At 41.4% G+C, this 26797-nt stretch overlaps 1 protein-coding gene across 6 annotated transcripts in view; it reads left to right on the top strand.

The window, feature by feature from the left end:
• The window catches only part of Csmd1 (CUB and Sushi multiple domains 1), a 1620113-nt gene that overhangs the window by 1437585 nt on the left and 155731 nt on the right, over positions 1 to 26797 (top strand). For all 6 annotated transcript variants that reach the window (XM_031339198.1, XM_031339200.1, XM_031339199.1 and 3 more), the window contains 6 exons: positions 934 to 1050; positions 5183 to 5296; positions 6832 to 6927; positions 14949 to 15152; positions 16011 to 16135; positions 17355 to 17451. In XM_031339198.1, the coding sequence (XP_031195058.1) occupies positions 934 to 1050; positions 5183 to 5296; positions 6832 to 6927; positions 14949 to 15152; positions 16011 to 16135; positions 17355 to 17451 (753 nt within the window). The remainder of the gene's footprint in view (positions 1 to 933; positions 1051 to 5182; positions 5297 to 6831; positions 6928 to 14948; positions 15153 to 16010; positions 16136 to 17354; positions 17452 to 26797) is intronic.

Genomic DNA, 26797 nt, shown 5'->3' with positions numbered 1-26797 from the left:
GGATGAGCAGGTGCCAGGCTCTCCTGATACTACATACAAGATGCCAATGTTGGGACTTATCTCAAAACCTGAACAAGTGACTGGGGCTTAATTGGATCCCCGTGTCAGGATGTTTGAAAAGACCTTTATGTGTGAAATAAAACATTTTTCCAGTTTACCTAGAAAAGAAACACCAAAGTTAGTAAAATTATTAGAAGGAAAAGGTCCATACAACCTCATACTACATACATGCATATGCACAGATATACACATAAACACATACATATACACAAATGTATATATACACACATTCTCCTGTATATACATATATATAGACACATGTGCACATATCCATTCATATATACACATGTGCACATATACATTCATATATATACATATATACATATATGCACATATGCATGCATACACATATATATATATGCTCACACAGATACTTGAATATGTATATAAATGCACATATGTACACACATGCATACATAGGTCTACACAGATGCACATATACACATACATACCCATACACATACATACACTCACATACATTCACATACACTATATATATATATATATATATATATGCATGTGTACACACATATAGATATACATATGTATACCCACATACATGCAAACCCACATATACACAGTATAGTTAGTACTAGTATAGCTTTTTTCATTATTATTTGAACATGCCTCAGATAGGTCTTGATACTAACATCAGCCTTTTTTTGAGTTAAAAGCTTTTGTTCCTGTGAGTCTCTGGCTTGGTGTCCCTGTGTTCCTGCTGACAACGCAGGGGCAGCTGCTGGCACCGGTGCTTGTGTTTGTTATGAGATGAGCGGGCTGTGAGCATTCAGCCCTGTCTACTGAGCTTTCCTGTCGCCAGCATCATCACCTTCATACACAAAGCTCACTCTTCTTGGCTGGATCTCTTTCCAGCACCCTGTGGAGGCCGATACGTGGGCTCGGAGGGGGCGGTTTTGTCACCAAACTACCCTCATAACTACACGGCCGGGCAGATATGCATCTATTCCATCACGGTGCCCAAGGAATTTGGTAAGAGATTGCTATTGCTTTTAACTCATTGGCACATGCTTTAGACCTTGCTTATTTATCTGCTGTTTGGTAAAATTAGGACAAAATGATCCAAACGAAATGATATTCACTAAAGAGACGGACTTCCTAAACACACAGTACAGTGTTCCTTGATGCTCTTCTACCAAAGGGGTAGAAAACATGTGCTCCTGTTTACCCCTAGAGTGGTGTTGTATTTCCTCTATTAATGGGGATCTGCCCAGAAATGGATTTGAAGTCAGTTGTTTGTAAATATCAGGCAGGAAGGCACATGCAGTTCAAGAGCATAAGTCATATCTCTGTTGTAGTAAGTATTTGATATTTATGGTTGGTCTCTACACTGCCTTTGATAATTCAGTTCTCAGATAAAAGACACAAAACTTTTATATTTATATCAAGCTTTTAAAGTACCAGAGCTGGGCAGATATCTACCCTTTGTGCTATTATATCTACTTCCCTACTGATAATCCCAAGATATGGCCATGTTTCTTCTAGGCTGCTCTTAACTCCAGCTGGCCAGCCCTCATGGCCATGTTTTCATGATTCACCTAACCTATGGCATCTTTTCCCCTCTCGACCTCCTTCACTTCTCCTGGTCTCTCAGACCCCAAACCCTGGGACTGAAACTCCACCTATCTCTCATCTGGCCAGCTATAGGCCGTAGGCATCTTTATCCACCAATCAGGGATAAACTTGGGGCAGGAGGCAAAGTTACATAGAATCACTAAGATCTACATGAAATCTCCTTTCCTTGGGGTCAACCAGGCCTTGGAGGTCAGTATTTAACATTACAGTACATGCCAACAGTCCAGACCTCAACACCTCCCTGCACAGCTGGCAGGTAGAGTCAACATCTTTGAGACTTTGAGATATCCAGAGGGGTCCTAGTTATCTTGTACTACTTTATATAATTTCCCCCCTGGCTTCCAGTCAGGAAGACTGATATTATGTGGTTCTTCCCTGAAGGAAGCCAGACAATAGCTTTTACACTTTTACAAGATATTTCCATATTCCTCAATGGTCAACCAAAAGGGGAAAAAAAGCCACAGACTCACAATTTCTCTTTACATTAAATAAGTGTCACCTACCTCCACAGAAATTTAACACATTAATTTCAATGTGAGAATGTACTTGAGATAAAAAGAAATGAAAGATTTTCTGTTATTTTGAATTGTGTGCATCTGTGTGTCTGTGTGTGTTTGTGCATCTGTGTGTCTATGTGTGTTCGTGCTTGAGCCCACTCCAGTTTGAGGGGCTCTGATACGGCTGGCTTCCACAAACACCTACACTCATGTGCACATACTGACACACAGATGCACATTTAAAGAAATAAAAATAAACCTTAAAAAATATGAAAAGGTCACTGTAGATCCTGAATTTCTGTCTTTGCATCCAAAAGGAGCCCAGAGCTCCCTTTATATAACATGAGTCTGACCCAGTCACTAACTGGGTGGTACTTCCTCCCACTCCTGCTTCCCTGTTGAGTGATGCATGTGTGTTCAGCTCTGGTTGTTCTAGGCCTGGAAGAGGCTGCTGCCTCAGGCCTTTACAACTGCTCCCTACTTCTACAGACAACCAAACTGGACCACCAGCCACAGTGTCATCTTCATGGTGTTGCCACTTATGTATGCTAGAAGCATTTCCTTCTATCTCATGTTAATACAGAGACACAAGGGCTTAAGCTCCCTACTGCTTAAGCCCTATATTACTCTCCCTGAGACACCACCCATGAGGGTTGTAACCATGCTGAAGTCTACAGCTCTACAGCTTTCTTCTCTCAGCAGATGAGTTGGGACCATTTGCTCACCTGGGTAGAGAGAGCTTGACTTAGGCAAGATGCCGTGGCCTTTCCTTGATAACTAGAGTGTCCTAATCCTGCAGCTATCACAGACTTGGCTCCCATCTTTGTTACAGAGCCTGCTGCACTGTTGGGTGGACAACTATAAACCATGTTAACAAGTTCTTTAGTACCCCTGTAGTTCCATTATAAAGTTCATGTTCCCAAAGAATTCTTGACAGAAAATAGGACTCTAGCACATTAGGACTATTCTCATAATCAGGAGACAAGCTGTGGGCATCCAATATAACAAGATTCAGTTCACTGTGGAGGCGGTAGTTGGTGGGTGGGGCAGGAGCAGGGGTGAAGTGAGATGTGGCTCATGCTGTGACCTCTGAAGCACAAAGTCCTTAGTGAGTCTCATCTACTGAGAAAAACCTACTTAGCCCATGGACTTGCTTTCTGATGGTCACTAGAAGGTGAAATCTCAAAGGGCAAACTTCAGTGTGTGTGTGTGTGTGTGTGTGTGTGTTATATGTGTGTTCATGTATGTGTATATATGTTCATGTGTGTATGCATGTATATGTGTTTGTGGTATGTGTATGTGTGTGGTGTATGTGGTGTGTGTGTGTGGTGTGTTTGGTGTGTGTGTGATGTGTGTGTGTGTGTGCTATATGTGTGTGTGTATGTGGTGTGTGTAGTGTGTGTGTGTGTGTGATGTGTGTGTGCTATGTGTATGTGTGGTATGTGTGGTGTATGTGTGCTATGTGTGTGTGCTATGTGTGTGTGTGTGTGGTGCATGTGGTGCGTATGGTGTGTGTGGTGCGTGTGTGGTATGTTTGGTGTTTGTGTGGTGTGTATGTGTGTGTGGTGCGTGTGTGGTATGTTTGGTGTGTGTGTGGTGTGTATGTGTGGTGTGTGTGATGTGTGTGTGTGTGAGATGTGTGTGTGTGATGTGTGTGGTGTGTGTGTGGTTTGTGTGTGTTATATGTGTGTTCATGTGTGTCTGTATGTTCATGTGTGTATGTATGTATGTGTGTGTGGTATGTGTATGGGTGTGGTGTGTGTGTATGTGGTATGTGTGTGCTATGTGTGCTATGTGTGTGTGTGGTGTGTGTGATGTGTGTGGTGTGTGTGTATGTGTGGTTTGTGTGTGTGTGGTGTGTGTGCTATGTGTGTGTGTGGTGTGTGTGATGTGTGGTTTGTGTGTGTGTGTGTGTGTGTGGTATGTGTGGTTTGTGTGGTTTGTGTGTGTGTGTGTTTGTGTATGTGTGGTGTGTGTGGTTTGTGTGGTTTGTGTGTGTGTGTGTTTATGCCCATTATGCTTACTAACATACTAATTGTCTTCTACTAGAATGTTTACCTTAGAACAGCGTGTATATCTCAGTCCCCTGATTGTTATTACTTAGAAGGACCTTAGGGTAAACCTCACACATAAACAAATCAAGGATAATTTGTTTCATGCTTATATGTCAATACTAAATGACTGGTCCCTCAAAATACTGTAAAGTTCTTTTATTTAATCAATTTTATTATATAAATATTGATTTAAATTGAAATCCAACCAATGTTACCATGTTTTGCTTGAAGGCAGTATATCCTACCAGTTTCATATCCTAAAAGATTTTTTAAAAAAATATATCAAATACCCCACAGAACTCCCTGAAATGGGTTCTAAATAAAATGCTTGTTCATTTGGCAGTTTGCCAGCATAAACAAGGGATTCTAATAAGTTTCTAATTCCTTATCAAAATATCCTGGAGCTTGGTTCCAACATAGCTAATTTTTCATGGAACAAAATACAATCATTAAAAAAGCAGAATGCCTTCATAAATATTTTTAGATTATTTGAATGCTGTATATTAAAAATGTCTTGCACAATATTCAAATTTACAAAATAATAATTCCTTTTCAATATTAAAAGAACAAAACTGATATAAAACTGTTTTAGTCACTGAAAACTCAGAAAACAGAAAATAAGTTTGTCGAGTTGTTTTTGCTTTGTTACAATTTCTTATATTCTATGTGTAAGAGTATTTGCCTCTGGATATGACTGTGCACCAGATGTGTGCTGTGCTTGCAAGAGCCATAAGAGGGCCTCCGATTCCATGGAACTGGAGTTATAGACAGCTGAGTCACCACGTGGGTACAGGGAATTTAACCCCTGTCCTCTATAAGAACAAGCGTGTTTAACCACCACTGAGCTCTCTCTCCAGCCCTTGATTAGTGCTTATTATTATGACTCCTGAACTAATGATCTTCAGAGGGCATAGTTAGTGTACCTGCACAAGCTGTCCTCTGCTCTTTGTAAGACTCTGCCCCTCCCCTGTTTTCTAGTGGTGTTTGGACAGTTTGCCTACTTCCAGACTGCACTCAATGACTTGGCAGAGCTGTTTGATGGATCCCATCCACAGGCCAGGCTTCTCAGTTCTCTCTCGGGCTCCCATTCAGGTAAAAAGTTCAAATTGTTTTGCGCTGACTTCTACTATACAGCTACAGTGGTTGTTTTAAATTCTCTCTCTCTCTGTCTCTCTCTCTCTCTCTCTCTCTCTCGCTCTCTCTCTCTCTCTCTCTCTCTCTTTCTCTGTGTGTGTGTGTGTGTGTTTGTGTGTGTGTTTGTGTGTGTGTGTGTGTGTGTATGTGTGCATCACTGTGATAAACAAAATCATCTTTGAATTTCTGAGTCTGTATTTGCACTAGAAGTAAATATAATATTTACTTACTAAGATTTACTAAGGTCATGGGGAAATTTAAAAAAAGAAAAAGTAGGGCTATTTTAGAAAAATAAATGAAAATAACGATTTTTAATTTTTGTCCTATGTGTCTTTTTTTTCCTTCCTTGGGGTAAATCATTTTGCCCCATTAATTCCAGGCATGTATGTTATACATGCAGTGAACATCCCTGGACTTTGTGGCTCCTTTGGGGGCTTTACACCAGTGCTCACAGATGCTCAGACACGTGTATGCTGCTGGGCCAGCTCAGCCCAGGTACCAGCCCGCATCTGTGGGCAAACCCTTATTAACAATTTCAAGCATTCATTTTCCAGCATTGATTATGTGAACTAAGCAAACTTTTAGCCAGGAACACTAGTTTATGTGAAACATGAGGGCTTTTTTTTTTTTTCTGTTTTTTTGTTTTTTTGTTTGTTTGGTTGATTTGGTTTGGTTTGTTCTTTTTAAGACAGGATTTCTCTGTGTAGCCCTGGCTGTCCTGGAACTCACTCTGTAGACCAAGCTGGCCTCAAACTAGAAATCCGCTTGCCTCTGCCTCCCAAGTGCTGGGATTAAAGGCCTGTGCCACCACCGCCCAGCTTAACATGAGTGTTAATTCATCAAAATTAAAGTTTGCTTGGTTTTGGCTTCTCTATATTTCCTGACTCACCAAAATCTTCAAAACTCAACTTTGTGGATTTCTAGCCAGGCTATATATAGTGTCATGCCTACAAATGCGTCAGGCTACAGACAGTAACTAATTCTCAGGAAGTAGCTTGGGATAGGGGTTTTAGGATCCATGCACAGTTGGGAGACACTTCCCAGGATGTTGTATCTGCTTTAAAGGTTAAACACTTGTTTCAGAAGCGTTTTGTGAATCTTTTAATGTTTCTCAACTAGTGTTTATGAAAACAAATTTTCTTCCACTCCCTACTCCAGCAGGTAATGGTAAACCCACGTGAGCCCCTCACATGACTATCTATCAGTGCTTAGCCCCGCTGTATGGTCAGCCACGGGCCGGCCCGCTGTCCTGCACAGATAAGTATTCCATCCTGGCAGCAGTCCAGTTTATTAGGCTCCACAAGGTCAGGGCAGGCTTTAAAAATGTTCATAAAAGCAAGACACTTGGGTCTTAAACCCCTAAATCTAGTTTTGCTCTATTTAACTTGAAGCATTTATTGTGGACTTTCATGTCCACACTTCTCCCAAAATGCCATCCACGCAGCACAAAACAACCACCAGATCTGATGAGTCGCCTCCGTTTGAATTTCCAGGTGAAACACTCCCTCTGGCTACATCCAATCAGATTCTGCTTCGGTTCAGTGCAAAGAGCGGAGCTTCTGCACGGGGTTTCCACTTCGTCTACCAAGGTGAGGAGCACCCTGTGCGCTGCACTTTGAGGAGCAATGTGGGAGGTACATTTTGTGTACCAATGTGAGGGTGCATCCTGGGCTTCTAACATTGAAAGAAAAATCAACAAATTTCATTTCTGTCACATTTAAATAATCGAAGGCATTCATATATGTGAGATAAATCACTTATTAAGGAGCTCCCAGGGTCTCAACCACCAACCAAGGACTGCACATAGAGGGGTCTGATTGTTCAAGCAGCATGTGTATGGTAGAGGATTGCAAAATCGATCATCTATAGGAGGAGAGGACCTCGACCCTGTGAAGGTTCTGTGCCCCAGTGTAGGGGAATGCCAGGGCCAGAAAGTGGGAGAGGGCAGGGTGGCAGGCATGGGGAGGGGGGAGGCAACAGGGGTTTGTTTTTGTTTGTTTTTTTTGTTTTTTGGAGGGGAAACTGGGAATGGAGAAATTCGCATGTAAATAAAGAAAATATCTAAAATTAAAAAAAAAAATCCAAAAAAAAAAAAAAGAATAATTAGGATTTGTTTTGGCACACTAAGTTGTACTTCTACTCCAAAGACATATTACATTATTTTCAAGCATTATAAAAATAATTATTGATTAAACTACTTCTGAATGGCTCTTCAGATCTTACAAAATAACATAAAGTATAATATTTTATCTAATTATATAAATCATGTCATAAACACTTAGAGCTACATGTATTGAAATATAAACATATATTTTAAACAAACATATTTGTTGTAGAAAGTAGCTGAAATTATTATTTAACAAAGCCAAACACAGAATTTGTGTGTCCATAACTGTTCCTCAGAATGAACACCTCTTTGTTCCACTTTTTTATACCTGCTTTGTTTGGTTGTTTAATGTGCAGTATATTAAACAAATCTGAGATTGTTTAAAAGTCTCCCAAAATGAAAAATGTGGTATTCTCATTGAGCTTGTATATTCATTTCACAAACATGAAGTTAAGGTTCAGAGAACAGGGGAGCTGGAACCGCTCATGGCACAGTGGAGTGGAAGAAGGGGCTGCTTCTGGCTCTACTCAATCTAGTCTTGAAAACAACCGTCTTCCAGGCCTCAAGTCCCACACTTTACATCCCAGCACCTGAGACTGAGGCAAGAGGATTGTCAGTTTCCAGTTCTTACAGCCAGATCCATTCCCAAAACAACCTCCCCCACCCCACACACACAAAAAATAGGAACAATAAAGAAATTCTTTATATTTAAAAGAATATATATTAAATTTATATATATTTAATATATATATTAAAGAAATATTTCCATCTCAGGTCATCCAGCCAGGAGATCACAATCCACCCTTAAACATTTTCCTCACAACTAAAGGGAAGTCACTTATCTGAGCCATTCGCTCTCTTGAGATAGAATTCTCTAGAAAGTTTCTTAGAAAAACTATGCTTTTTGGAAAACCATGAAGCATAACAGTCATACTATTTGTTTCAGTTCTAAAAATCTCACAGAGTTATAGCAATGCACTTAAAATATTTCCCCTAAAAGGTTTCAGTTTTTGTCATCAAAATCACATGAATGGTCTTGGGCAGAGGGTTTCAATGATGTTGGGAGCACATACCTGGGAAATACTTCTCACCCTTAAGTGGCAAATGCTTCGTTAGGGAATTAAAAGTAGTTACATTGTTTTAAAGTGGTAGTTTTTGTTAAATGCAAATGACCAGTATATTTTTAATTGACTTTGGTAGACAATGACTAATTTAGGCAAGCTGGCTAGACTTAGTTTCATCAAATGAGTTTGGAATTACTTTTTTCTATGTAGATACATAATCCAGAACTCACATTTATTCTGTAACAAAGGCAGACTGATTGTTTTAAGTAATTTTTTCCTCTTAGAAAAAAAAATCACATTAACATTAGAAAATGAATCCAAGTTGCTAACACCACCAGCCTTTTTATGGGGCTTCCTCTGACTTTTGACAAAGATCAGATCATTGATCAGTTAAGCAGCCAAGGACCCAAGGTCTATGCTAACCCGAGTTCATACTCAGGTGACATGTTCTGGAAAATAATTAAATCATTCCATGCATATGTGTGTGTGTAGTGGAGTGTGTTTATGGTTTATGTGTTTGTCACGTGCATGTCAGTGTGTGTGTGTGTGTGTACATGCATATGTGTAGACAGAAGAGGGCCACGTAGATGTCTTTCTCAGTCTCTCTCAACCCTATATTTTAAGACAGGGTCTGATTCTGAACTTAAAACTCACCAACTTATTCAGACTAACAGGACAACAAGCACCAGGGATCCACCTGGCCCCATAAACCCAGCCTTGGGATTCCAGGTGCACACCGCCACACCCAGCATTTTAATTTCCATAGGGACCTGAGCTCAATTCCTCATGCATGTCTGGTAAGCTCTTTATTGTCTGAGCTGTCTCCCAGTGCTGAAAAATTGTTTCTTTATATAAATTGGCATCATTATTAAAATATGTAAAACTACAGAACACTAGAGAGCAAATGTTTATAGGAAGAATCGGTTTCCCTTGTACAATTATGAGTCTGGCATATTTAATATCTTACAAAGCCCAACACTCCACCTTTCCCTACTCTCCACTGCTGAGTTTATGCAAAATGAGTCTTTTATCAAAGCTAAACCCCTTGGAGGTGAAGAATGTGGTTTGTGAATTCAGTTTATAAACTACTCAAAGGCCAAAGGCAAATCTTCAACCCAGAGAGAGAGTTCAATTGAGCACTGATTTTTTTTTAAAGACAGTCACATTAAAGCGAGGCATCATTTGCACCCTTATTGTATACAAATGTCTGAGTGGTGGAGGCTTCACTCATCCCGAAGTTATCAAAACATGGGACTTCTCAGTGACTTTGTGCTCTGAGATTATAGGAAGTTTGACCCCTGTCAGCAGGCAGACAGTCCATTAGGAAGGACATCGGAGATGCCAACACAAGCCTTATGTCAAAGGATAGAGTGCAGAAGTGTGCCTGAGAAGTGTATGGAAAGCTGCCCTAGCTAGCTCCCTCACAGCCCACAGTGATGCCTCTTGGTGGAGAATGTAGCGATTTTGAGAACAAACATAGCTTCTGAGAAAAGGCAGACTGTTAGTTATACTGTCAGAAGAGTGTCTCTGTGGGGAATTACTTTAGATGGGCTGGTCTGTAGGCAGCCAGTCCTGAGGCAGAGGAAGTGTCAAAGTGAAGAAAGCCAGCAAGCAGGCAGGCAGGCCTGCAGGCAGCATGGAGCGTCTCCCTGTGCTTGACTGTGGATGTGGTATGAGCAACTGTCATGCATTCTTGCCTCTGTGGCGCCCTTTTAGTAACCAGGCATTATAAAGTAAATAAAACCTCTCCTCCCCTGTGACACTTTCAGGCAAGCACTTTATCACAGCAACAGAAAGGAAAACAAAACGAAGACTTAACTGTAGCAGGCAGGGAGATGCCTCTCGTCTGTGGCATGTGACTGATCCTGTCCAAGTTGACTAGGTGGCTCAGTTTCTCATAAGCATACCATTTGGGTTTTGTCTGTGTGTTGGTTTGCTTTGATTTTTGTTTGTATCTGAATCTTTGTTTTCATTTTATCTGCATGGGTGTTTTGCTATCTCCTATGTCTGCGCACCACTGTGTCCAGTATCCAGAAAGCCAGAAGGCGGCACTGGATCCCCTGGGACTGGAATGAAAGACAGTTGTGAGCTGCTATGTAGGAGCTGGGAATCAACCCAGAGTCCTCTGGAAAAAGTAGCCATTGTTCCTAACTTCTGGTTCACTCTCCAGTCCCAGTTACTGCTTTTTAATCATCTTCCATTCATGCCTGGCCATTTCAACATGCAGTTCCATGCCTCTTGTAGCCGGCTCTGTGTAAGTCTCTCTCACCAGTGTCAGCAAAGTGGCAGAATCCACTGGCTACTTTTGTGTGAGAAGCCAGGATTCTTAGGCTCTCCACACAATGGGAAAGAGGCAGCTGACCTCAGCTCTGCCTCTCTGACTCATGGTACAGGGCCACCAATTAAATTCTTGTAACCTTTATCTAGACCCTGGTCAGAACTAAAATTACATACAGACCTGTCCCAACTACGCAGGAGAACCATTCTTCCTCCACAGTAGATGGACAGCACCCTGAGCTTAGCCACACCTGAATAACACCTTGCCCCAGATGCATCTGGTTCCTCTGAGCTTGGATGGTAAAAATGGAAACAAAGAGACTCGTTGCAGTGAAGCCTTGCACCCACTCATGCTTGCTTCTTTTCCCCAGCTGCTTTTCTCAGATGCTATTAGCTGAAAGCCTAGTTGACTTTACATTTCTAAGGAAGTCACATTTTGCATCAAGAGCTTACAAAAATGTAGTTTTTTACTGAGAATGTATGATGAAACTGTGTATGTAATTCAATGGTGTTTTACTAATTCCCTAACTATGACTAGCTTGTCAGGTCAGAATCCTCAACTCCCAGCAGAGAAAGACTGTCTCTGTGTCACTAAAGGAAATAGGAGACTTCCCTAAATGGCCTGAAGCTTATTCTTCATGTTATTGTCCACCTTCTGTAACAGGACGCATGCCTCTTAGATCAGTGATGGCAAAGGTTGACGAAGGGATCTCTCATGCTCTCCTAGTAATTCAGCCTGAGTTTTCACCCACTCTCAACTCTGTGAGATCCCATATAGAAGCACTCAGTAGTCTCCAGCTCATCACAGCACCATGGCAGGGAGGGGCATGGTGTGGGGTGTGGTGGGGAGGGGCATAGCATGGCATAGCGTGGTGTGGTGGGGAGGGGCATAGCATGGCATAGCGTGGTATGAGGAGTCTCCTCTCTCCCTCACCTGCCATCCAGCTGACCTTATTTTGTTCTCACTTCTCTCTCAGATACTTTCATGTTTGTTTTGTGATGGTACAAATATCATTTAAGAGAGAAAGAATAGTAACAAGAGAAAAGAACTCTTACTCATTCTGAAAAGCTTGGGTGAGCAGAACAGGAGGTCCTGATGGCAGGAGGCTCACAGCAGAATACAGTCCTCTGGATGTTACCATGGTCCACTAAGCATTGCCCCTCCCTCCCATTTTCTCTATGTCCCCTTTGCTTTCCAAACTTCCAACTTCGTGAGATGTCTTTCATAACCACATATGCATACAGTGCTACTCAATTATATAATCACCTTAAAAATTGACAACTATAGAGTCCTTGTCTGCATCCACTTACCAGGAACCAAGAGACACCCAACACCTCATAGACTTAGGCATTTACTTGCCTAGACAAGGAAATCCACATACCTGGGGAACCTGAGAGAACCTTAGCAGAAAGAGTAAAGATGGCAGGTGATGAGCATTGTGTATGTAGGGCTGCGTCAGGGTGACTGCTGGAGGTGTGCTTCTCTCAGGACCACTACATCCCTCAGTACCTTCATTTACATGTAGGAGTTAGAAGGACCTGAGTGGAGCAAACACCAGTATAGGGAAGAGCCCCCAACTCATTAGATGGGGTCATTGATCTGCTGTGGCTCCCATGGTGCAATCTATGTCACAGTGTAAGTACACAGTACATGCAATGTAGCTCCTGGTCAATAGAAGGGGTACCCTGCCTCTCAGCACTAAGCCACTGACTCTATGGCTCTTCCTCATGTGGATGTTCAGCCCTGCTGGAATGTTCTACTTCAGGGTGTTCCTTGGCACTTAATCTAACCCCCTTTCTTCCTTCTCCATTTCCAGAGCACAGGGTGGTAGAGTTCAAGGATAGCTTTCTAACTGTTCATCTCTTAAGTACTGAATGACTGAATTATAGGAATACAATTTTTCTACCTACCCTGTCAGGGAGAACTGACCCTGTCTGTCTGGGTAGACCCTAGGAACAAAATGAGAATTTAGAGTTTCACCTTTTCTGCGTCTAGTCTCAGAGTCCTGATGGCCTTTCTTTTCCTACACGATCAAACTTTAGTGAGTTTCCCCAGGTCTGTGTGGCTGGTTGAATCGCTGTATCATGACCTCCCCGCTCCCTTTTTTTGGAACAAATACACCTTGCTTAGAATGATCACATCAACTTATTATTTTTTTCTAGTTTTATTTGATCTACTGGCCCCATCCTGGTACTCAGGCACATTAAAATAAAACATCATAGTGTAAAAAGAAATGGAAACAAATTTGTTCATGTTTTTTTCTCCAGTTAGGGAGAAAGGAATTCCTCAGCCTAGAAAAGCACAGCCTAGCTCCCTGAACCCCCGTGCCAGATGAGTCTTTCCCTGGTCTTTAAGGCTCCCCTGCCAGATGAGTCTTTCCCTGGTCTTTAAGGCTCCCCTGCCAGATGAGTCTTTCCCTGGTCTTTAAGGCTCCCCTGCAGGTGATCATCTGCACTGCAAGTATAGAGTGTTCTGGAGGAATATTCGTGGGGCCTCCATTAATATTGTAGAGTGTTACCTTTTCACGGCAATGACATGAGGAAGACCTTCTTAACAAGTTCTTAGCTGTGTGGTAGAATGCTGCTAGCTGTAGGCCCAGCATTTCATTGCAGCTCTACAGAACTTTCTTCATTCACACAACTGCATGTCCAGTAACTCCCTGCTCCCCCTCACCCATCCCTGGCAGCCACCACCCTACTCTCTATTCCGGGGAGTTCAACTGGCTTGGATTCTCCATGGAAGAGGAATAATGGTATCTGCTTGCTGCTAAGACCAGCTCATCTCACTTTCACAGTGCCCTTCAGATGCCTGCATGCCATCACAACTATCAAAAACATCATTTGTGTGGTTTAATAAAAAGTCCCTTTTACAAATCCATAGACCACTTGTATTTTTTTTTTGCAGTTATCTTCTGATGGACACTACCCTAGTTAGTTTTCTCTGTTAACTTGATTATTAATTAATGCAGAAAGGCCCAGACTACTGAAGGCACCACCCCTAGGCTGATGACCCTTTGCAATATGAGAACAGCATCTTAGAATGAACCTGAGTGAAGCAGGGATGGAGCCAGAGAGCAATGTTCCTCCCTTATTTCTCCTTCAAACTTGAGTTTCTCCCTTGACTTCTCTCAGTTATGTATGGATGGTGATGTGGACATGTTAGCTAAAGGTACCATTTCATCCCCAAGTTGCTCTTGGTGAGAGTGATTATATCATGGCATCAGAAAACAAATGAGAAGGGCATCTAGCTTGTATTCATACACTAGTTATAATATTGTTATTAGATCCCAAATTCAACTCTTCAGGGTAAATATCTAGAATGATGGGTTACATGGTAGATCCTATTTTTTAAACTACATAATTTATCACAAGGGCAACATCTAAACAAGTCCTCTATGGAGCAGCTTGTCTCACTAGACTCCAGTGTTGCTGAGGGAGAGCAAAAGTTGTGGCCACTGCTTTCTGATTGCCAGAATGGTCATTCAGATTTTAATTAATTTGAACTGCTTGAATACTAATGAGCCATCACAGGCACTAGTTTTCCTTCTATCCCATCTTCCCATCTGAATAAAACCTCTATGGTGGTCCCCAGTGATATCACAAGAGGAAATGTAGAAAGAGAATTATCCCTAGGGTCACTCCTTACAGAGAGGGTTATGGGCATTGTGTCTACCCTGCATCTACTCCCATCTTCTTCACAGCCATCCCTGTCCTTTTTTTTTTTTTTTGCCCTTTTAACAATATATTTAATAAGAAATGTTTTTGTATTAAATATCTTTTTATTATCAAATACATATATATGTACACCTCATGTGTAATTTTCAGTCAGATTCTTTTCTTTTTTCTTTTATTGGATATTTTCTTTATTTATATTTCAAATGTTATCCCCTTTCCAGGTCTACCCTCCAAAACCCCCTATCCCATCCCTCCCTTACCCTGCCCCTTAATGGTGTGCCCCCATCACCCACCCACTCCTGCCTTCCTGCCCTGGCATTCCCCTACACTGGGGCATTGAACCCCAACAGGATCAAGGGCTGCTCCTCCCAATGACATCCAACAAGGCCATCTTCTGTCACATACATGACTGGAGCCATGGATCCTCTTCTCTCCCTCCTGTTACACTCTGCTCTAACATGGTGCTTTCTGTATATTTCTTCTGCAGCTGTTCCACGCACCAGTGACACGCAGTGCAGCTCTGTCCCAGAGCCCAGATATGGGAGAAGGATTGGTTCTGAGTTCTCTGCAGGTTCCATCGTCCGATTCGAGTGTAACCCAGGTTACCTGCTGCAAGGCTCCACTGCCATCCGCTGCCAGTCTGTGCCAAATGCTTTGGCCCAGTGGAATGACACCATCCCAAGCTGTGTAGGTAAGTGGGGCCCAGGAGACAATATGATATGATTACCGGGGGCTGGGTCAGAACCTCATGTCAGGGTTAGAGCCCTGCTGTCACTGTTCCTGAAGTGATCTTGTTCTTCAACTATGTGAAGATCAATTGATTATGTCCATAGCCCAATTGCACTAACCATAAAATTAAATGTTTCCTAAAACATGAGATTTGCATGTATAAAACGTGCTTTCCCTCTTGATCCTGATTAAGTCTGTTATCAACTCTAATGTTAAGAAAGCATATAACTTCCATCTGGGCTAAGAGCATGCAGATGATGGGCTACGGCATCACATGTATGATGTCCCTTTAATACATTTGTGTTTGAAAAGTGCTGGATAGGTGGGTGATACTGTTACTTGTTATTTGTTACATTTGTCAAAGGAACATTCAGAGCAAAGGTGATTATCTCTTGAATTTAACTGTGCATTTTAAGTATCTCTTCTTCTCCCTGGATTGCTCTGAAACTCATCAGTATGACCAGGAGTTGCTAGTCTGTAGACAGAAGGGTACACTCTACACACAACCTTATATTAAATAGAAAATATTCCAATCAGAACTCACTCCAGAGACACCTTTGTTGTAGACAGTCCCTTCTTGGAAAACCCTAAAAAAATTATTTATAGACTCAAAGCTTAAAACCCAGTTATGTGATGGATATCTATCACTGATGTTGCACATTTGAAGGCAAAGAGATCCAATTTTACCTTGGCTAAAAATGCCACTTAAAATAGCAGGAAAAGTTTCCCTGTCTGATCACAGTCAAGGAAAATAGGCTGTAGAGCCTCTGCAACTTCACTTGGCTTTCACTGAACGTGGTTCTTTCTCTCTCTCTTCTAGTTCCATGCAGTGGCAACTTCACTCAGAGAAGAGGGACTATTTTGTCCCCAGGTTACCCTGAGCCCTATGGGAACAACTTGAACTGTGTGTGGAAGATCATAGTATCAGAGGGCTCAGGGATCCAGGTAGGGCCTCAGACCAGGGCCTCTGAGGCAGGCCACAGGGCCCCAGCTTCCCTTGTCCTCCCCCTTCCTCCCCTCCTTCCCCTCATCTCTTCTTTTCCTCCTCCATCATCCTTCCTTCTCCTTCTCTCCCTTTTTCTTCTTCACATGTTTTTTCTACCCTTTTTGTTTAAAGACTTTTTAATATGTTACTTGCTTTGTGTTGTTCCAGGTTGGGATTCAGCATCATGCATTTCGTTCTGGCTTCTTCATACACACTTTGCTCTTATTCATTCTTGCTTCACTGCTCCTCTTCCCCCTCCCCTCTTGTTCTCTCTGATCCCCCTCCTCCTTACTGTACACCCTTGTACTCTGCAGTCAAGGGCACACAGGTAGAAATGTGTTTCTCTTTTCTGAATCTTTCTGTAAAATGTTTTTAATCATTTTCAATATTTACTAAAAGAGGGACTTTATTTAGTTATTTTTAAAGCTTTGTTTTTATTAGTTTTAATTGAGAGGGATGTGTGGATGTAAGGTACCTGGATGGCCAGAAGAGGCCAGAAGAACCCCTGAAGCGTGAATTATAAAAGGTTCTGTGCCACCTTCCTAGGGTGCTGGGAACAAAACCCAGGTCCTCTGGCAGAGCAGTATGTGCTCTTAACCTCTGAACCATCTCTCTAGCCCAATAATTGATTTTTAGAATAATGGCTATGGGAACTTATTTGTAGAGGTTTCCCCACCCATGTCCTGTGTGTATGTGTGTATGTGTGTGTATGTGTGTGTGTGTGTATGTATATATATATATACATATATATATATATATTGTATGTATTCATATGTATATGCATATTATATAAAATAGTATATATCATCTTAAAACATTATCTTATTAGTATATTCAATCTTAATAACATATTTAATATATTAATATATATTATCTTGTTAAATAATACTTCTATCTACTCTTTGACAACTTTCTGTATGTATGTAATATATTTGATCACATCCATCCTACTCCCCTGACACCCCTTTCCCCATTTGACCCAAATATGACCCTTCCCATTTTTGTGTCCTCTCATTTTTCCTATAACCCAGTGAGCTCAATTTTGTGTGTGTGTGTGTGTGTGTGTGTGTGTGTGCATGCGCGCGCGAGCGCATGTGTGTATCTTAGTACAAAAAGCTCATGTGTATAGATTAATGTGATTAAAATAAAACACAGTAACCCTGCTTTGTGACCCGGTAGATCCAAGTGATCAGCTTTGCCACGGAACAGAACTGGGATTCCCTGGAGATCCATGATGGAGGAGACATGACGGCCCCAAGACTGGGTAGCTTCTCAGGTATGGTGATCCTGTGTTTCCCTTTGTCTCTGCCTTTGAACCAGAATGAAAGCCAAAGGAAGAAGAGAAATCAGTCATGGACAGTGCCCTACAACAATTCTGATAATGCCTGGCAGTGGGCCAGGTCCGAGTGTGTAACCAGAGTCAGATGAGAGTGACATGGCAATGGTGTCCTGTGTAGGAGGTCATCTGGAAGAGCCAGGCAGCAATTAATGGTAGGATTGTGAGCCTAGCCATAGATGGGGAGGCACATGACGGGGTGAGACTGAGAAGGAGGCTTACCCAAGACTGAGACACCTGGAGCATGACCCAGTATACCTCACAAAGGCCTGTGGTCTGTCATTCCTCACTGGGAAAGAGTGGTGACACTTCATAAGCCTGACTCCACACATGCCCGGCTCTCAAAAGCATGGTCCCAGAACTACATTGTAGTGATGAGCAGTGCAGACAGTCCTTGCCTTTATACATGCCCTTCCAGCTTTATACATGTGTCTGTGTTGGGTCACCTTCCCTAGGCCTTTTCCTCTCAGAAAACCACTGGCAGTGTTACCTTCTCCCTCCTCTATGTCAGTCACTATGGCCCTAAAACTGATAGCATTTGTGCACAGTAGTCCATCCCACTGCTATGTATCACATGACTCATCTGGACTAAGTCCTCAGTTTCAGACATAGAATTGTCTAGTACGACCCAATAAGTATCTCATGAGACTTTTCAAATGGATCATTATCTATAGACTTTTTACTGAGTAAGAAATGGAAGGGGGATGAGTTGTCCACAGTACTAACCACGAGATGGATTGTATCTTTAGGTGACTGAGGAACTGTGGCTGTAGCTTGTCAGCAAATGAAAACATTGCTGCGTGATCAGCCACATAGGTGTTAGATGGTAAAGTCCGAAACAGTCGTTCCTCACCCACTGTCTGCCCGTCTGTATTTGGCTCTTTATACCTTTGGGTGTTTAATGGACAACAGGCCATTACCAAACAAACTTAGTCTGGAAGTTTTCCATATGGGAAGTCTGGCTGTGTTCCTTAGCCAGGAGCCTCTTGTCAGTGTCCTATTTATGGTGAGATTTACAGAAACTTTAATAGAAATCCTCTGCCATTAAGAACAATAAGCCCGTAATTTAAAACCTACACGTAGAATGCCAAATTCAATTTGATTCTATGATATCTGTTTATCTAGCAGTGATGGGACAGAGCGGGTCTTCTGGGGCTGAGGGATGGGAGGGTACTGCTGGGGGGCGTGGAAAAGAAGATGGAGATTAGTGGAATGTAGCCACGCCTGGGGCTGGGGGCATGCTTCCACAGTGAGAACCAAGTTCCTACCTCCACTTCTGCTTCACTCAGTGATACCAAGGAAAGAAACCAGTCCTGTTCCCTGTGCACATTATACAGAGGTGCTTTTGGTTTTGCTTTTTAAGTCAAATCAGGAAAAAATACCCTTAAAAGTATTTGTCATTGGGCTTAACAGGTGCATCAGCAGGTTTGAATCTTGACTCACAACTATTAAAAATCTTTAACTCCAATTCCAGGGGATACAGTGCCTTCTTCTGGCATCCACAAGCACTGGGCATGCACATAGCACACACAAAAAAATCCCCATCTACATAAAGGAAACATAAAATGTAATTGAAAAGAATGTTTGTTTTAGTTACCAAATGGTGCAGTTCCGATGCTCACTGCCTGGAGTTGGAGGGACTTCTCAGGTTGGAGGCAGAGCTGGTTCTCCACAGACTCCACCAGATACCAGTGAGACTCCACCAGATACCAGTGAGACTCCACCAGATACCAGTGAGAAGCTAAGAGTTGTAAGCATCTATGATATTGAAAATGAGCTCCAAATTAAGGGCTCCAGTGCTGATGAACCTCTGGAATAGTACTCAGTCCTCAGGAAATACACATGTATAATTTTACTTTTGTTGAATAAAAACAGGGAAGAGGGCCAGCCAAATGGAGACACTGTGTGTGAGGGGAATCCCAGGCATTGGGATTTTATTTCTCAAAGTGTGTTACCTTCTAGGCACACTGATGGGTGTTCCAATTGTGACACTTAATTTATCTGAGCTGTAGAGTCCAGATTTTTAGAATGTTTTATTACATACTGATGATTGGCTACATTATTGGCTGCAGAACAGAACCTAATCTTTTATCCTTTTTATCTCAGACCATTAGACATGGGGCTGGTACCTCATGGGTTAAGCCCTGACCTTAAGCCACTTGCCTGATGTTCCCAGTGTGGTTTTCCAGAGTAGCCATGGCATAATCCTAACTGTATTTACCTTAAACTGGATGGTCCATAGACTTTCCCGTGAGTAACCAGAGTATTCCTGTGAACTGGAAGATGCCCAGGGCTTGGAGGTAGCCTGGATACACGGCACTACTGTCTACCAAACCTCTGACCAGAACTTAACCTACGACTTTTCTCTTTCAAAATTGTCAGATAGACAAGGAATAAAAAATATTGAGACAATAAAATACTGAGAAAAGACACCAGTGTGTGTCTTGCAATTTTTCTTTTTAAACAGTAGAATTGATGTTGATCACAATGGCTGAAGTGTTTGCTTTGAGACAGGAGGATGAAGTAGTTATGTAAACATGAAGTACCCCTGAGGTACTAGCTGACACTCAGCTTATATTCTTTTCTAAAATGTAAATAGGGATTTTAACAACAAAGCAGGTTTCTAGGTTTGCATCAGGAAATCCCTCTTGTAAAAATAACTGGGCCATTTGTAGCTCATTGCAGCAAGATGCAGCTTGTTGCTTTCCAGTTAATTAGTAGAAAATGAAAATTTGCAAACATATTCAACAATGAATATTAAACAAAAGTAAATATTGGGTTGGGAAATGGCCCCATTAGCAAAGTTCTTACTACACAAACTTAAGGACCCAGGTTCAATGTCTAGTTTAGAATCCACATGAGAAACAACTGTCACTTCTGCCTACAATCCTGTCTATAATCCCAGTTCTGGAAAGGTGCTTACAGGATATCCAGAGTTCATTGGTAGCCAATGGAGATGAATCCGTAAGCTCCAGGTTCAGTGACAGGCTGTGACTCAAAAATACAGTGGGACGCGATAAAAGAAGGCACCTGGAAAACACCTGGTGTGGATACAGACATGTGTGCACACTAAAGGAAACTATAAACAAGTCTCAAACACACTACCAAATTAAAAAAATAGATTCTGGAAGATGCCAATCTAATTGAAATAATGTGATAGGACCCCTGTGAAACAACACAAGCTTGCTTTATGTAATAAGTTATCTAAGCAATTAAGGAAGTCAGATTAATAAAAAATCTATGTTCATTTAAATACAATGCCTTTATATTACATTACAGATTTTTTTCTCACTAAATCCTATGTCTCTATGGGGGGCTACTCTGGACAGAACATTATACAGAGTTGACTTACAGGAAAGGCTGTATTTTAAGATACCTTGGAGATGCTTGCCACAAGTGTGAGTGAATATTTTCTAAGGCATTTGCAAAGTATAAATAACTATGCAGCAGCCCCATGACAGCAGAGAATCACCATTGCCACCTATACATCCTGGATGCATGGACTAATGTTTGTCTACCAAACTGGGATATCTCGGGCCCATAACTATGTAAATATGAATCTTCAACTCACATGAATAGTAATAAAACAAATAGTAATCAAGAATGCTCTGAAACATGTGCCCCATGTGAACAACTGTGTGTGATATAGTACTCAAGGGATGGAGTTGCCCTTAGTGCCACTCCCATGCAGCTGTGTTTAGACCCACAACAATTGATTTACTCACTAGCTCCCAAAGGCAAAGGAACCCCTTGTGATGGATGGATCAGGCTCTCACTTTGGAGGAACTGGGCATCTGACGAGCAGAGTGACCATGTGGAAGTCACATCAATAAAACTGAGGCACCAACTCTTCTGGGTTTGTAGTTCTAGAATAGACTAGCTAGGCCCTGTCTGTCTTTCTTCTCATCTTCTGATTGAGGTGAGATATCTCAGGCTTACCCTATTTTGCTCTTGAAATTTTCTGGTTAAATCATCTTGAGTTTGTATTAACAATTTTCCCTCTGTCTCTCTACCTACATATAGTGTATGAGCCCTCATGTCTAATAGAGAAAACAGTTAGGCAGGCAGTAGCACAGGCTAGTGATGTCTCTACACAGGCAGTCAGAAACCTGAGGTATTCGCATGGGCTCTGTCGTCTGTGATCAAACCCCAAAGACAGGGCTTTTACTCTGGCAGTGTCTCGGTACTTGGTCAGAAATGTGGTGCTGGGAATACTGAGGGTTGCTGAGAGCAGCAAAATCTCCATGCTGGAGTTCTTTTTCCCAAGGGTACAGTGAATTTTGAAATTTCATACTTGGTCAATTTCTCTTCTCCTAGGTGTTTTCAGGGTAGTTTGCTGTTGTTGTGGTTTGGTTTTATTTGTTTGATTGGTTCATTGGGGTTTTTTTGTTTTCATTTGGTTTTCTTTGTTTTATGTGGAGGTTGGGGTAGGGGTTTGACACCATTAAAGTCCAGTTAAGAAAGCCATTGAGTATGGTGGCAGTTGTAAGGTTGAGGACTAAAGAATACTCAGTACATGTCCAAGGTTAAGAACTGAGTTCACAAATGCATTGAGGGTAAAAGGACGTCTTCCCCACTTTTGAGAACATAGCTACATCACTGAAAGGTTGAAGGCCAGAGGCACCTGGTGCGTTACAACTCTTTTGGAAGGTCAACGAACCCTTTCACAGGGGTCGCAAATCAAATTTTTACATTAAAATTCATAACAGTAGCAAAATCTCAATTATGAAGTAGCAATGAAAATAATTTTATGGCTGAGGACACTACAACACAAGGAGGTATACTAAAGTATCGTAGCATTAGGAAGATGTAGAATGACAGCCTTAGAGGAAGGGCATTTCTAGGAGGATTATTGACTCCAAGGCTAGGATGGTAGGACTATACACAGAATGCATGTTACATGGAATGTATGTATGTGATATGTATATAATGTATTGTATGTAGTATACATACATATACAACATGCAATTAATCATTTTGTATACAATGCTTGTGAAATCAATGTCTGAACTTCACACTTTTAATTAAGTGAATGAATAGTTCCTTATACCATAGATCCTGATACGTGGAGAAGGGTGATGAATGCAAAGGGCCTTTTTGGTATCATCATCATCATCATCATTATCATCATCTCATAATAATAACAACAAAACAGATTGTGACTGGAGTGTCATATGCTGAGCTGGTAGACAAAGTGTGGGTAAGTGAGACTGGGCACTCATGTCTCCATGTCTCCCCACAAACATATACTCACTGCAAGATAGCAAAGCAGCAGAGTGGAGCTCATGCCAAACCTCCTTCCAGAGTGCTAGAGCCTTAACTAGGATGAGGATGTGAATGCACGAGCTGAGATCCTGTTCTCAGAAAACCAAATCAAAACTTGGCTAACTAAGACATAGCCAGTGCACTTCTGTATGTATTCTCCCCATATTGATGCACAGTCAGCTAAGGCACTTGTCACCAGCTTTCACAGGCTTGTGCCACCAGTGCCCACCTGCCACAGAGAACAGCCAACAATCAAGCCTTCCCAGGAGGAGCACAACGTCACATGACTATGCTTGCCCCAATTACATAGCCTGAATAGTGAGCAGTTGTATGATAGTCCAAAGGTATTCCAGGAAACCTGGACTGCTTTCTTTTATTTTTCTAAAATTTCAGGACAAAAAGAGACCGAGAACAAGGATGAAGAACTTGGGGCGCAGCCACAATGCTCTCAGTGATAATCACTTCTGAGCTTTGCTCTTATCCCATGCTAGCACAGGGCTGAGACTCAGATGAAGTCTACGGTTCAGATTGTGTTGCGGCTTCCATGTTAGCCTGACTCGGAGCATCTCTGTGGATTAGTCACTAGGCCTGCAGTGTCTTTAGGGATCATATGCACTGGAACTGCTATGATATCCACATGTATAGGCATTGTGGACACAGAGAAATAAGACTATGTCTTATGTCTAGAATGACAATCGATACATTAGACCTTTTTTACAGCAGATTTCTATTCTGCTAGTAATCACTTCAGTTCTTTTAAAAGAATAGTTTTTGAATTGGGTATGATCCTCCATCATTGTAGACACACATGAGATTCTCAATAAAAAAATCTAAATTATGTGGAGAAAAATACTGTAGGAGACTGAAGCTTGGATTTTTTTTTTTTAGAGAACCATCAATACTTAAGGACTTTGTTCCTGTGATACTTAAAAGTATTTATAAAGCAGATTCTAAAATATTTTAATTGGTGAATAAAAATAAATATGAACTGGGTGTCATAAGAAATACATATTTCAAAACAAAATGATTGACACCTTTAATAAATTCAGTGCTTTGGTTTTTCATTTCTGCTTGGGTAGGAATATGTATATAGATCTTTTTTAGTAAGCCATTGAAAAAATCACTTTTAGAAGCAGGCAGGTTATAAATTATAAATGAGTAAAATAGAGCAGAATTCATGCAGACTTGTATCTGACAGTTGGAATTAAAGGAAAGCAAATATCAGTATACTGAGAGTAGACTCTGCAGGGACAATAATAAAATTTTGCAGCTTCCTTTGTTATATGTCATCCTATCTGGGTCACCGTAAAACAATGTGATCAGAAATATTCTGCCCATGGCAACATTTTAAGAAATCACTCAGTTATATTTTGCATGGTAGTAATAAGCCCCTGCCATTAAACTATCCTGGGAAGACATAAAGTCATTTTCAGAGTGCGGAAGATGCAGGGCAGCCTCTTTATCCTGAGGTGGCCTGATGATAATAGACTCACCATCTATAACCCCCTTGCATATGATAAGCAGCTGCTAGATTTCATGGTTGGCATACCAAGAAGTATAATCCTTTATATGAAAAAAAACTGTGAATTTACAAACCAATGTCATATACATAACCCATTAGCTCATCTGAGTGAAAGCCTTACCATGTTCTTCATTTTATGGAATTAGAATACCTTCAAGTTTATGAAGGTGGCATGAAATGATGGAGTTAACTCATCCTGGAGTCTGGACTAGAAGTGGGTTTCAACTGCTGTACAGTTGAAAGATTCTTATGTGCTCATCGATAAGCTGGGAACTCACAGGTAGCTTACATAAAATGGATGACAGGACAACCAGGTTCTCCAAAGTAAATTCTTATGTTTGAATTTGAAAACAAAAAATATGTGTCACTGTCAACACTGGTAGCCTGGTGGTTTCAGTAGCAGATAAGAAGTCATGGATTCTCCCTTGTGGATAGGAGACCTGTGGTGCTGTGTTGGTTAGTTTCAACTGCCAACTTGATACAACCCAGAATCACCTGAAAGATTCTTAATGAACTCTCTGGGTCAGGTTGGCCTATGGGCATGTCTATTGGACATTGTCCAGGTTTGTTAATTGAGGAGGACAGCACCATTTCTCAAGCCAAGCCATTTCCTCTATAGTAGAGAAATGACCAGGCCAACTTACCTGCAGGCCAAGTTATTCGGGGGAGCGAGGAGGGTCACAACCTGGGAATAAAGAATGTGCGAGAGAGACGACAGGACTCAAGGAAGCATTGCTTGTCAAGAGCCATTTACTTGGTTGAGCAGAGCATATTTAAAGCAAAAATCTTGGAGGGGAGGGGGAGAGGGAGGAGGGAGAAGGAAGTTTACAAGATCTTCTGGGGCTAAGATGGGGGGGGGGGAGGATTCGTGGGTGGGGCGAAGTCCTCAGAAGTTATAGTACACTGAATGTTTCTTATCTCAGGGCCAAGCAGGATGTTTATCTCAAGGCAAGCTGGAGTAGTCAGAGAGCAGGATGTTTATCCCAAGGTTCTCAGTCAGCTGGGGCAGGATGTTTATCTCAGGTCTCTCATGGTTCCCAAAAGAGAAAGCCTGTATAGAGTAGAGGAATCAGAACCAAGCAAAGATTCTTGTGGTTTTTTTTTTTAATTTTGGGGGTGGTAGGTCATTTGTTTTTCCTCTCATGTCTTTCCTGTGGACATGATATATAGAATTCCTATGTGAAATTTGCCAAAATGATGAACTGGAAATATAAGTCCAATAAACTACTCCTGGCCTGTTGTATTTTTGGCAGGGTATTTCAGCACAGTAATAGAAACACAAATAGAACAGCGAGAGCAAAGAAGAGAGTTTTGTTGTAGGATCAGTAGTTACTTAAGCAGAGCAAAAAGTGGAAACAGACACTGTGAATTCCCCCAATGTCAGATCAATGCAAACCATGTAATCTGGACCATGGGATGAAAATGTGTTGAGGTTATTACATCCACAGTTAATGTCATTTCTCTTCATGTGCCAGCCACATGATGAATATGCAAGATCAAAGATGACAAACATGGTATTTTACAACATAAGTCATTGTGCATCCTTCTAGTCAATGTACTGTGTGTGTATGTGTTTTAGAAACACTCTGAGATTGAACAATAAGCAAAGCAGTGAACATCCTTCTCCTCCATGACTCTCCACTAACTCTGTCCCTTTCTGAGGCTTTGGGGTACCCTGCTTGATACCTTATGAGCAACACTTTCCCTTACTGAAGCTGGACCAGAAAAAGGTGCTACCCAGAGAGGACACACCTACAGAAAATTTTCCCAGGACCACTCAGTGTTAAATCATTCTCATCTATCCATCTGTTTAGCTTCATCATCTGTCTGTCTATCCATCTATTTTTTAAAACTCAGAGTCTTAAAACTGCACTCTTTAAACTCAGAGTCAAGCATCAAAGGGTTTAAAGTACAAGAATTCTATAAAAGTCTTTTCAACACACATACTTAGTGATCATTTGTGGATTTTATACTAGTGCTTTATCTTAAAGATTGCTCTCTTCCTGAATTGTATTGTCTGTGGCATCTAGGGGGAAAATGAAATGATTGAAGAACAGATCTCAAAGTGGCAAGCTAACTTCCTAAAGTCTACACACACACACACACACACACACACACACAAACACACACACAATGGATATGGGGTCCCCTTGTTTTGCCTCTTTTTTTCTGTTTACCTTCTAGAATGTTTTAAATAGTTTGGTCCTGCTTGGGCAATGAACCAACATTATTAGATAAAATGTTCAAATTTTTGATGAATTTCTTGAAAGCAAGTGAAAGATTATAGAGGACAACCCAAGATCAGCAAAAAGGTTTTACTCTATACTTAGGTATTTCCCACATACCAACTATGTCATCCATTGATGTCATTCCTAGCCTTATCACATGGGATGGCCTAGTCTAGGACCAGCAGATGTTGTACAAATCTCCTGTTAGCCTTTGTCTTCCAAACCCTCAGCTTGTAAAAACAGTGATGCTGGGCTGGGTCCCAGTGTGAAA

The sequence above is a fragment of the Mastomys coucha genome, unplaced genomic scaffold, assembly GCF_008632895.1.
Source record: "Mastomys coucha isolate ucsf_1 unplaced genomic scaffold, UCSF_Mcou_1 pScaffold22, whole genome shotgun sequence".
Taxonomy (NCBI): Eukaryota; Metazoa; Chordata; class Mammalia; order Rodentia; family Muridae; genus Mastomys; species Mastomys coucha.
The sequence above is the reverse complement of the archived record's forward strand: the minus strand, read 5'-3'. Positions and strand labels throughout refer to the sequence as shown.